This window comes from Prosopis cineraria, unplaced genomic scaffold (genome assembly GCF_029017545.1).
Source record: "Prosopis cineraria cultivar Desert tree isolate PC_DT_omini unplaced genomic scaffold, ASM2901754v1 PC11, whole genome shotgun sequence".
Classification (NCBI taxonomy): Eukaryota; Viridiplantae; Streptophyta; class Magnoliopsida; order Fabales; family Fabaceae; genus Prosopis; species Prosopis cineraria.
The window spans coordinates 17,437,205-17,449,311 of NW_026555342.1; the positions used below are offsets into that span (position 1 = coordinate 17,437,205).

A 12,107-nucleotide genomic window follows, 5' to 3' on the forward strand; every position below is an offset into this window, starting at 1 on the left:
ATGGTTTTCGACACTGGGAGGTTCTTCCTTCGTTCCCTCATCTGGCGTTCCATTCTCATAAGTCTCTCTTCAGCACGCTCTACTAAGGAATTTGTTTTTCCTTCGAAGGTAGAAAAAGATTTTGGAATATTCCAACAATGGATGAAGGAGTTTGGAAGAATCTACCCTAACTCTGAAGAGAGCAAAACTAGATACCAGATATTCCAAAGGAATCTCAGTTATATCACAGGGATGAATGCTAAGAGATCAAAGTCGTCATCTGGTTATTACTCGGGCCTCAACATGTTTGCTGATATGAGTCCCGAGGAGTTCAAGAGTGTGTACCTGCCTGAGCTCAACATTCCGACCACCATTACCCCTGCTGCCACCGCCAACACCACCACAACAACGAGGACGGATTATGCACACCAGAAGGACTCGTGTGGGGCACCTGCTTCCATGGATTGGAGAAAGAGTAATGTTGTCACCGGAGTTAAATAATTTTTTATTTAATCTTAATTGTTTATGATTTTAATTCTATCATCAATGATTGAATCAGGAAATGTTTTCTACATAAATGAATTTTATAAAAATATTTGGGATTATTTTGTTCAAATGAATATCTGAAAGCAATTGTTATGTTTGATCCATATGTAAGAGAAATCATATTGGTGTTATATTCACACATGTTTGATTTGAAATGTGGGATTGAATCAGAATGCTGGTTGCTAACGGTAGTTCCGTTAGCCCTTGACGCGCTATGGTACACCTAACTAGCAGGGTGTTTAGGAGTTGTTAGCCCCGTGTGATGGTCAACGCATGTGGAATGAAGGGATGGTTATTCGTGAGCATAGTATTCACATTTATTTTTGTAGGTCTTGTGCGTATGCTTTATTTCGTGGGCTTTGTGCTTGCGCTTGTTTTTGTAGCTTTGAGCTGTGCCTGTTAGTTACTTACTCTTATGGATTGTGTGTTTACATTTGTTGGTTACTCATTTTTGTAGACTTCGCGTCCACGCTTGCTAATCATTTGATAAAGTCATACTAAAGAATGAGTTTTGAAATTTATTTTTCTTAAAATTTCAATTTTTTTAAAGCAAACAATTCTTTTCTACTTTATATGGATTTTTATAATTGGCTCAATCATTTTTTTAAAATTTATAAAGTTTGTTGTTTATATATTTACATGACTTTTGATTTATGAGATATGTTTTTATATTATTTCAATTGATTATTCTATTAAGTTTATAATTGATTCATTAATGATCTTTTCATTAATTCCTATAACTGCAAATTGGGATGTTATTCACTGGAAAGTTGTTGTTGGTCTCAAGTCCATGAGCCGACATTTTACTTCCTGTTGTGCTGGATGGAAATTTATTGAAAAATTATTATCTTCTTTATATGTAATTATAAAGTTTATGTATTTCATTTTTTGAAAAATGATTAGGTGCTCCGTATAGACTATAGTTATGATCCTCATATTGATTAATTATTATTCACCTGCCAACTATTAGGAGCAGAGCTCCTTATGGTTGTTGTGTTGGAAATTCTATTGAAAAGTTTTGTGAGGTCTTATTTGCTAAGAAGGCTTTGCAAAAATTTCTACAAAAGTATTAAAACATTTCTTTGTTTGATATATATATATATATATATATTGATAACATCCAATCTTATGTCAAATACATCTATGATTTACAATTAAAAATTTCTCAAGTTAAGGCTTAAGGCATACAAGTTTCTATGAAAACCCTCCACTAACCACACCCAATTTTTAGGATGTGATAGTTAGATAGCTTAATTTTCTTCTATTGCATACATACTAGCCCTAATAGACTCATTGGTTATTTATTCTTGTAGACTATTATATGTTCACATTTATTTTTGTAGCTTATACTGTGTTTGGTTGTCACGTTTGTCTTCATAGCTTCAAGTTGGTCTAATTAATTACTTACCCTCATGGACTTTATATCTATGTTTGTTATTTGATCTAGTAAAATCCCAACAAAGCATGATTTTATTTAATTTATTTGTTACATAAAATTTCATTATATATTTTTTTATTGTCAAGGTTGCCAAAAATCTTTACTTTTGTCTAATGATTTATGGGTTAAATGAAAATATTAAATTTATAGTTGTGTAAATTGAAAATAAATAATGATGAATATGGTGTTTACATCATAGTAAATTACTTCTTTAAAGTAGTTACATATTTCCAATATTATATTATTTGTTATTATCCTAATTTTTTTTGATTGATTGGGATGTTATTCATTAAAAAAATAGTATTTTTTATCTCAGTTAGTGCATCCAGTCTTGCACCTCCAAAGGTTCATTGAGGGGTTTAATGCAAAGTTGAAGTTGGAGGGTTATTTTGGTTAATCTCTCTCTTGATGTAAGACTTAAATTTATATATTGTATTTTATAAATCATATTTTAGGTGCTCCACATAAACTATAATTAAAATTCTCATCTTGATTTAAATACTATTTGTCTATCTATTGATAGGAGCAGAGGTCCTTATTGTTGTTTGTGTTAAAAGTATTGCTATAAAATTCTTGGGAGATCCTATATTACAGGGGAGGTTCTGTTGAATTTCCCACAAAATTTTTTTGACTTTTGTTATGAAAAATATAAAAGAATCCCATACGATTCAATGAATGTGTTATGATTAAAATTAGGAGTTGGTATTAATGCCTAAGGGATGTAAGTTTTTATGCATATACTGTGCCAGTCACACTTTATTCTAGGGCATGACAAATTTAGACTAGACATCCAATTGAATCATGTAAGATTCAATATTTTGGTCACTAGATAGCTTAATATTCACGCGCATGCAAGCCCTTATAGATTAGTGGACGATATTTTCTACCATTAATTGATTGCATTTTTTTTTCATGAAAATAATTGGTTGCTTTAATGTTATGGTTGTTGATTCAATTGTAAGCTGTATTTGTTCTAAGATATACGAATGACTGAGACTGATTTTGGTTTTGCAAAGGAGCCTATAACCTCCAATTGAATCGCGTAGCATTAAGTAATTGGTCAACGGATAGATTAATTTGCTTGTGGTATAGAAATGTAGATACTGATGGTCCATTATGACTACATTAGGCTTGCTCTTAACCTAGTTTAATTAAGTTCTCACTCAAGAAATTAAGAATTAACGTAATTGGAATGCTGCTAATGAGTGGTTCAAAAGACAACGTGTGGTAATTAAGAGTCCTAAACTAGCAATCATAACTTTGATTGCAATTAAGGAGAGAAGTTAATTAGATACTAAGAAGCAGTTGAGGTTAATTCTAATAATCCAAGTAACAACTTAAAGTCTAGAATCACAACTAACAATAACCATTGTTTAGATTTAAATTCTCGTTGAAGCTAGATTTCATTTCACTTTAGTCTTTGTTCCAAGTTGTGCCTTGCTTAAATTTAGTGAACGCGGTAAACTAAACAATCGAATTGTTAGATCAAGTACTCTACTGACGATATTTTATTATTAAAACATTTTAAATTCATTTTAAATTTCATTATTATTTTTCTAAATAATATTAAAAATTAGAGAAACATGTGCGGTTTCAAAATTTTTTAAGTGGAGTTTATTCTTTTGACCAACTTTTAAGTGGAGATTATTTTTTGACCAAATTTTAAGTGGAGTTTATCGTGGCGCATTTTTTCTCATAAAGTAACTCAATTTCCCACTTTTCATATATTTCCTCTGATCATTTATATATTTTCCCTTTATTCAAAATATAATGCTTAAGGGGTTGAATATTAAAAATATAAGATATTTTTAATATTTCAATGTATAATTAATGTGCTTTTTTTAAAAGTGCCCTTAGTATATGAACTACTTTAATTTATTTTAAAATAAAATATCATATTAAATAAAGATAAATATGAAAAGATGATATTAGTTTGAGGATAATTAACTATTTTACTGTAGGGTTAGATTCAGTTAAAAATATCTTATATTTTTTAATAGAAGAAGTATAAGGCATGGCTCAAACATCTTTTTTACACAAATTAAGAAAAGTTGTTGGGTTGCTTTATTCTTTCATAATCAACCAAATATTCTAGTTATACCCTTATTAATTAAGGGAAACCCCATTATGCCTTGCTCAAATTACAAGAAAGCTATTAAAATTATAGGAATAAAAATGGAAAATCATTTGATATTTTGACCGGTCGTCTTTTATTTTTGCAATATACCTCACATGCGAATCAGAGGAAGCAATAATTATAAGCGCACGCAAGCATTAATGGCATTGGCTTCGATCAATCACATGCTCGGGCTCGAAATCTCTTAAGTGGATTTTGTGGAATTAAATGCATCCATCAAGCGTGGGTTTGAACATTTTTAAGTTGGATTTTTTGGAAATATATGCATCCATCAACTTTGATCATGTTTTTAATTTCTTGCCATGTCCTCATAATGCAACTCGTCCAACTCGCGCGAAGATTTTGGATTCATTAAGCGATTCCAATCGAGTTGTGTCTTAGTTTTGAGTTATAGTGAAGCATGCAAGTCTATGTATAAGCTAGCCTGAACCCATGGATGTGAACTCGGTTGACTCAGTGATCATCAGTTCGTGGTTTTGTGTGGTGTTTTTGGACACACATGTTCCTTATAAAGAAACTCACTCAACTCGAATTAATGAACCCAGAAAGCCGAACTTGTTTGACTTGGCTTGTCAACTCGAAAGTAATTGTGGGTTCTATTTACTTGTAGCTCATTTGTTGGGTTAAGCAGGGTTGCCTCTGGAATGTTCTCAAAAGTTTCTTTGTTTTTTTCTTCAAGTCTACTTTGTGGTCTATTTACTTGGAAGATTGAAGAATTTTTCTATATTTTTAATGCTATCCAACCCAACCCACTATATCACCTTGGTTTTTCTTCATATCAATATGGGTGTAAGGTGTTTGTGTATCTGTTTCTCATCCCCATTGGCCCATCTCTGTCCGATCATGTCGAGACTGGACTAACCGACTCCAGACAAAAAAATTGGAACAAAACTAAACGGGATGGGACACGGGTTCATTGTATTCTTTACTTAAAGATTGTGAGGGGCAGAACATCTCCATTTCCCTATCATCCTTTTCCATCCACTCCCCTTATAATCATAACCATTCATCAAATCTATGGCTAAAACATATTCACTTAATGTAGTGATGTCAGTGGTATATTTAGGGAAGTGAAGGGAAAAGGATATAAGGAAAGGGAGAGGTTTTGCATATGTGGTTGTGGTTTTTGTAACTCAATAATTGAATTTAAGTTGTGTACTACTTATGACTTTTAGTTGTTTACTTGTATTATTTTAGACTTGAGAAATTATATAATTTGATAAATATTGTGTAGACTTCAATTATATTTTTGGTCTCTTATGCTTTATTGGTTGTATTGGTTTTTTTATTAAACATATTGGTTGTATTAGTTTTATTACCACTTTAGTGTTATTTCAAATGGAAAATAGTGTTTGTGATTATCAGAATTTGAAAATGTATATGTGATCGTCATATGTGTAGTTGCTTAATTCTTACATTTCCAACTCTCTTTTCTACTCTTGGTTTTCTCTGCTGGGATTTTCCAATCCCATCCCAATTCTGTCGATGAGATGAGATAATTTTCAAGAAAATACGGGAGATGGAAAAAAAATTCGATCTTGTATCCTTTTCAGGATAGGATGCGCAATAGGACTACCTTGATTTTATCCCATCATGTGTGTACCCTATTCAAAAGTTTCTTTTGTTTTTTGTTTTTTTTTTCAAGTCTACTTTGGTCTATTTACCTAGAGGGTTGAAGAATTTTTCTACAACTTTAATGCTATACAACCTCCTAAAAGCTTGATAAATGATAGAGCACAATGGCGTCTTGCAATCCATGTAGCCGACTCCACCTAATGGGATAAAGGCTTGTTATTGTTGTTGTTGTTGTTTTAATGCTATCCAACCCAACACACTATATTACCTTGGTTTTTTTTCATATCAAATCGTCTGCATATCCATATCCAAAGTGTTTGTATCTCTCTTTTCTTTTAAAGTGATATATATTTTAATTTTCAATATTGATTTAAAAAAATTATTTTGGTTTAATTTGTTAATTTATACTACCTTTGAGTCTATTTATATTATATGAAACAACTTTTAGTTTAAATTTAACTTCAAGTTATTTCTTATGGATCCCTCTTTTCATTTATGTTGATTCATAAATCAAACAAGATAAAAGGTCAGAATTTCACAGAAATTAATAAAACCAATTATCTTAATATCTACCCACCTAATTAGAGAAATTTTTAGATAGATCCAATACAACACATCATCCATGATCCATTCAATAAAACCACGACATACAAATGTCATTAAACATAAATTGATTATGATATTAATAATAGTAAAAATAAAAAAATATAAAAAAATTATTTGATTAAAATACAAGAAAATATAAAGTAGAGAGAAAATATAAGAAATTACATAGACATTCTATTACAAAAATAAAGTCATTAAAAATAATAATATATAATATTTTATTTAATTAAATTAGTGCAATTTTATTGGATAAACCATAAATAATATGGTACACTGGTCCATCCAATAATTTCTCAAATTAGCCTATAGTCCTAACGAAAGATAGAATTCAACAACATCCTTTGATTGGATTATTAATTTTCATTGACCCGGAAAAATAAGCAATAATTATATGTATTTTTATTAAAAAATTAATTAATGCACTAGACACTACGGATAAATTCTTACATAAAGGACTAAAATATACTGTTTAAAAGGATCACACACACACAAGTTTATAGGACATTTGGACCCCACTGGTCCCTTCCCTCATTAAGGAATAAATTTTATTAATGAATAATTATTTTTTAAAAATATTATGAAACATTGTCAAAATCATCCAGAAAACATCTTATGAAATGAGGTGAAGGGAGTAGTATATAAATAATTTTTAAGCAAAAATACTTTATAGAATAGTCACCCAATAAAAACTTTGAAATGTTGGTATTATTTATAACACGATCGTTCTTCCCCGCCAACACACAACACAATAATGAGATGTAGACTATGCCCAATTCCATGAGTATTCTTCTTCTCAATGATGGATTATGTGAGTCAAATATACTATTTAACCTATAAGTGTTCTCCCAAGTCTTTAAATAAGTGTTTAGTTATTTAATTAACCTCTTTAATCTTTTAAATATTTAATTAAAGAGAAAAACTTATATACTTAGCTTTATATATTTAATTAAGGGGGCTTGTTTTCAATTAAATCAAGACATATAAATCTTTTATTTATTATTTATTCTATGATAAACTTTTGTTATTAATATTATTAATATATTAAAGTTTATTTTTCTTAATTTAATTGGATAAAATTAAGTATATTAAGTACATAAAGGTTAAATATCTAAGTCTTACCTTTAATTAAATTCCTAATTCCAATACAAGCCCTGCAGGACTATGTGAACCTAATAAACGCATCTCTATTTTATGAACAAAATCACACATTCAAATTGCAAATTTCAAGTTCCCACCTGGCCATATGGTGAAATATGAATCATACCCATGAAACCTAAATTCTATGGAAAGTATCAAATATCACATATATGAATGCCTTCGTTTTGCTTTGTTTTTTGCTTTTGTCTTTTACCTTCACAGGCAACAGGAATCACACTATATATACTCATCGCTGGTCTCACTTCCATGCAAGCTTATTTGAAGTTTCACCTCTCAATATCTGAAACTATAAACAAGCATGGCTTTCTACATTTCTAGAACGTTGTTCCTTCATTTCTTGATCCTCTGTTCCATTCTAACATGTCTCACTTCTGGATTCCCTTTCAAGGAATCCGTTCTTCCTTCTTCAAAAGGAGAAGGAGAGTTTGGAATATTCCAACAATGGATGAAGGAGCATGGAAAAATCTACCCAAACTCTGAAGAGAGTGAAAATAGATACCAGACATTTCGAAACAATCTGAAGTATATCACAGAGACAAATGCTAAGAGACCTGGGTATCGTTTGGGACTCAACAAGTTTGCTGATATGAGTCGTGAGGAGTTTAAGACAGTGTACTTATGTCAGCTGCCGACGCCGACCACCACTGCTGCCACCACCGCGAGGTCGGACTATGTGAAGCAGGACTCTTGTGCACCACCTGCTTCGGTGGATTGGAGACAAAAAGGAGTTGTGACTCGAGTGAAAGACCAAAAGAGATGTGGTAAGTTGCATTAATTCGTTCAAATCACTTTAATTAATGTTCATAGAAATTCTGTGCTTGATGAGTATAAACTTGACACGAACATAGTATTGAAGTAATGTGTCATTTATCTGTTGTATTTTTTATTTTTATTTTTCCCTCTGGAATATCAGTGAACTAATAGGTCAACGTGATTTCATGGTTCATAGGAAGTTGCTGGGCATTTGGAACCGTTGGAGCCATTGAATCAATACATGCAATAAGCACAGGGAAACTTATTTCTCTTTCCGAACAAGAACTCGTAGATTGTGACTCCACAAGCCTCGGCTGTTCAGGTGGATTTACCAAAACTGCCTTTGACTGGGTTATCAAAATTGGTGGGATTAGTGAAGAAGCCAATTATCCTTATAGAGCTCGAAATGGTGTTTGCAAATCCAACGTGGTTTGTTTCCCCTCTCTCTATCTCTCTCACACTCACACTAACAATGCAATGATAGTTTGTTCCTGTCTAATTTGAGGTTAATTTCTATGTGTATTTCTTCAGCAAAATGAAACCAGAGTCGTGAAAATTAACAGATATGAAAAAGTAACCAAGTCAGACGATGCTCTATTATGTGCCACTGCTAAGCAGCCCATTACCGTCTCTTTAGATGCAACATATCTTCAATTGTATCATGATGTAAGCCTTCTCTTATAGTCCTTTCAATCAATCTTCAATGTTTTATTTTTCAACTAATTAATTATTTTACTGAATTAATCTTTCCTTAATTTTGGTTAAAAAAAAATCTTTCCTTAATTTAGTCTCCGAAAATTTGTGTATAATTTAAGCTTTCATATGTACTCTCCAAAAGTTATGACAATGTGATAATCTTTCACAATCAATTATGAATCTTTATTTTGAATTTTTTTCCCTCATTACTTCGATTTAATTTTTTGTTAGGGAATTTTTGATGGAGGGGACTGCAAGAGGAATTCAAGTTACACAAATCACGCAGTTTTGATTGTTGGATATGGTTCAAAAGATGGGAAAGATTATTGGATTGTGAAGAATTCATGGGGAGAAAATTGGGGAAGGAACGGATACTTCTTCATGGAGAGGAATAAAAACTCACCAAGTGGGCTTTGCTCTATCAATACTAAAGCTTACTTGCCATCCATTTAAACTAGAGCACTAGCTATTAAGTCCATGTTGTTATGAACTCAAGTTCCATTATAAATTATAAATAAAAAAAAGTCATGAATTATCAACTATACAAAAAATCGTTGTACGTGGACTCCACTGACTCCACCAAGTTAGTGTTCGAGTGAACAAATTAGTGGGATTAAAGTTTTCTCTCGACCACATATCGTGTATTGCAAGTATATGCTCGTTGGCTTAAATAACACAATTAATTGAATTATCAACAGGGTTGTATTTAATATAAAGGGGTTGGTCTCTTGCAATGTGTTAAACCAATATTTGAATTTCACAGTGAGAAGTGCGCAAATTTAAAATTTAATCATACCTCAAATATGATTATTTCTAATAAGAAGACATTTGTGTGCAATAAAAATATAATACAATTGATTTCAATCACACATAATGAGCGATATTAATTGGTGGAGTTTCCTAATAGTTGTTTGTTAGTATCTGTTGTTTCTGGTTTGTGAAATTATCTTAAAAATAAAGATATTTTCCTCTCCCCGGTGAGATTTGAGGGATCTTTGCCTCACCATGTGTTTCTCCTTTGACTATAATACCCACTGTGTTATCGTCTTTAAACCTTAGAGTGTATAGTACTCTTCAAACCTTAGAATGTTAATAAAGGCATTGTGGTCAACTTATCAATAAAGGCTGGGGACATGATATGGAGGTGGAGATTCATGATGTGGAAAAGAATGCATTTGTCTTTCTTTTGGAGAGGGTGGAAAATTATAATAGAGTTCTTAAGGGCCGTCCTTGGACAATTTTTCAAAGTTTACAGTTAAATTTGCAACTTTGGGATGATTACATGGTTTATAATGAGGTTGATTTTGATAAATCTCCTTTTTGGATGCAATTCTACGGGTGAGGGGCAGATCTGTCTGTGACCTCCCTCTGATCTTTTGTGAAGATCTGGACTTGCATTTTTCCACTAGGGATTTGGGGTTGTCAATGGTGGAGGATAGTTTAAGTCTGGGTTTGTTGTTGGAGCAAGAGTATTTTGGTATTTCAATATTATAAATTCTCATTTTAAAAAAAATAATATTATGATTTTATAAGCATACTAAACTTATTTTTAAACCTTATATCCATCTCCACTTCCATATCTATTTTTATTTTCATTAAAATCTCTTCTATCATGTACCCTAAGTTTGACTCATCATGAGGAAACTCCTCCACTTAGTAACGAATAGGGACGGATTTTGTGGAGAAGGAAGTGTCGATTGGGGAGCAAAAACATAAATTTCCATTGGGCTACGTTGACTACTTTGTCGAGTCTCCAAAAGAGGATGATGCTCTCCAGCAAGCCCTGGACAGAAATTTCTATTGGGCTTAAAAAAGTAGTGCTTAAAATTGATCCTTTAAGCCCACTAAGAGCCCAACGAAGGTAAAGATATGATAGTAGCAAGTTTTAGTTCATGACAGCTGCATCCAAGTTTTAAAGTCCTATTTAATTTTAAATATAAGGCAAATATATAATAGCTGTTTTTTCCAATAACACTCTCATTAATTTCACCGAGCGGTAATTCCAAATTTTCAATAGGAGGGAGCATGTACACAGTAAAATGTGGCATTGACGTAGTTTACTAGAAACTTGGAACCCATCGCCAAAAAAAAAAAAAGGGTCTTCAGAGGAAGTCTGTAAGTTGAATTGAAGTATTTCAATCACACCGTAAGCATTAAGCAATTGTGGCGCGTTTCACGTTGAAGAAGACAAAGTTTTCTTTCGTTTAGTTTAGTTTATAAGGAATTTCATGCTACTTCACCAATACATTAATCATGGTTAGTCTGTATACCATACAAGTAACTTTTTGTTTATTAACTTACTCTATTGTATGTAAACTTTTTCTAAAACAAAAAAATATACATAGAAGCCACGCTGAGGGGCCTTAAACGATTACTTTCTTTCATAAGTTGAAAGTTCAAGATTGATATTATTGTTATCCTAATTATTCATTTGAAATTAACGTTATATTAAATTTTAAAAGTCCAGGATTAAAAACGTCACAGTCATTCTTCTCCGTTACACACATGACAATCTAACCATAGAAAAGATTTTTAGACTATAGACAATTTTTTTATAAGGGACAATGATCTAATAATACCCACTCTCACTCACCTTTATTTACATTTTTTCCCACAAGAAAGGAAATTCGAACGCACATCCTCTTTATTACAAGAGGAGTGCTAGTGCCACTCTGGCACAATGCGACTATAGACAAATAAATTAGCATCCAAACAAAACGTATTAAAAACGGTATAAGGGTATTGAAAAGGTCTATAAAGCACCAATTACGGGACGTGTTGGCCAGGCATACGCCATGGACAATTGGAAAGGTATTTAAATTGATTGATATATTAGATTTTGGCACAAAAAATAATTGATATAAATAAATTTTTTTGGACATAATTACTTGATATTTTTTATGATATTTACTTAAAAGGATATTATTTTAATTTTCATAAATAAATCCCAGTGCATCAAATATAAAAATATTATAATGCTGGAGTTAAACAAAAAGGGATGATATAATAATGAACATTCGTAGAAAATGTGATACATAATGCCAGTCAATGAGAAAATATAAATGTCGTGTTATATGCTGTTATATTCCCAACAAAATAGAAGGCAAATTGAAAATATAAAGGTCACTAATTATATTGTCTTTTTCCTTCACAGGTAACAGGAATCGCACTATATAAACCCCATCGTTGGTCTCACTTCCATGCAAGCTTATTTGAAGT

General features: G+C 31.7%; 2 protein-coding genes across 2 annotated transcripts; both read left to right on the plus strand.

Moving 5' to 3' along the window:
- On the plus strand, positions 1-480 carry LOC129286221 (P34 probable thiol protease-like). Its single transcript, XM_054922232.1, has one exon. It carries the CDS (start codon positions 1-3, stop codon positions 478-480), a length of 480 nt encoding a protein of 159 aa, XP_054778207.1.
- A 7,204-nt stretch (positions 481-7,684) lies between these two features.
- Positions 7,685-9,579, plus strand: LOC129286998 (ervatamin-B-like). Its single transcript, XM_054923117.1, has 4 exons — positions 7,685-8,200; positions 8,389-8,621; positions 8,724-8,858; positions 9,120-9,579. Exons 1-4 carry the CDS (start codon positions 7,738-7,740, stop codon positions 9,339-9,341), a joined length of 1,053 nt encoding a protein of 350 aa, XP_054779092.1. The 5' UTR covers positions 7,685-7,737; the 3' UTR covers positions 9,342-9,579.
- The last annotated feature ends 2,528 nt before the right edge of the window (positions 9,580-12,107 follow it).

Excerpts from the sequence above, each read along its gene's own strand:
- LOC129286221 (XM_054922232.1), top strand. The coding sequence starts at position 1 with ATGGTTTTCGACACTGGGAGGTTCTTCCTTCGTTCCCTCATCTGGCGT.
- LOC129286998 (XM_054923117.1), top strand. The coding sequence starts at position 7,738 with ATGGCTTTCTACATTTCTAGAACGTTGTTCCTTCATTTCTTGATCCTC. Across the intron at positions 8,201-8,388 it reads GAAAGACCAAAAGAGATGTG|GAAGTTGCTGGGCATTTGGA; the intron begins GTAAGTTGCATT and ends CATGGTTCATAG. Across the intron at positions 8,859-9,119 it reads ATCTTCAATTGTATCATGAT|GGAATTTTTGATGGAGGGGA; the intron begins GTAAGCCTTCTC and ends ATTTTTTGTTAG.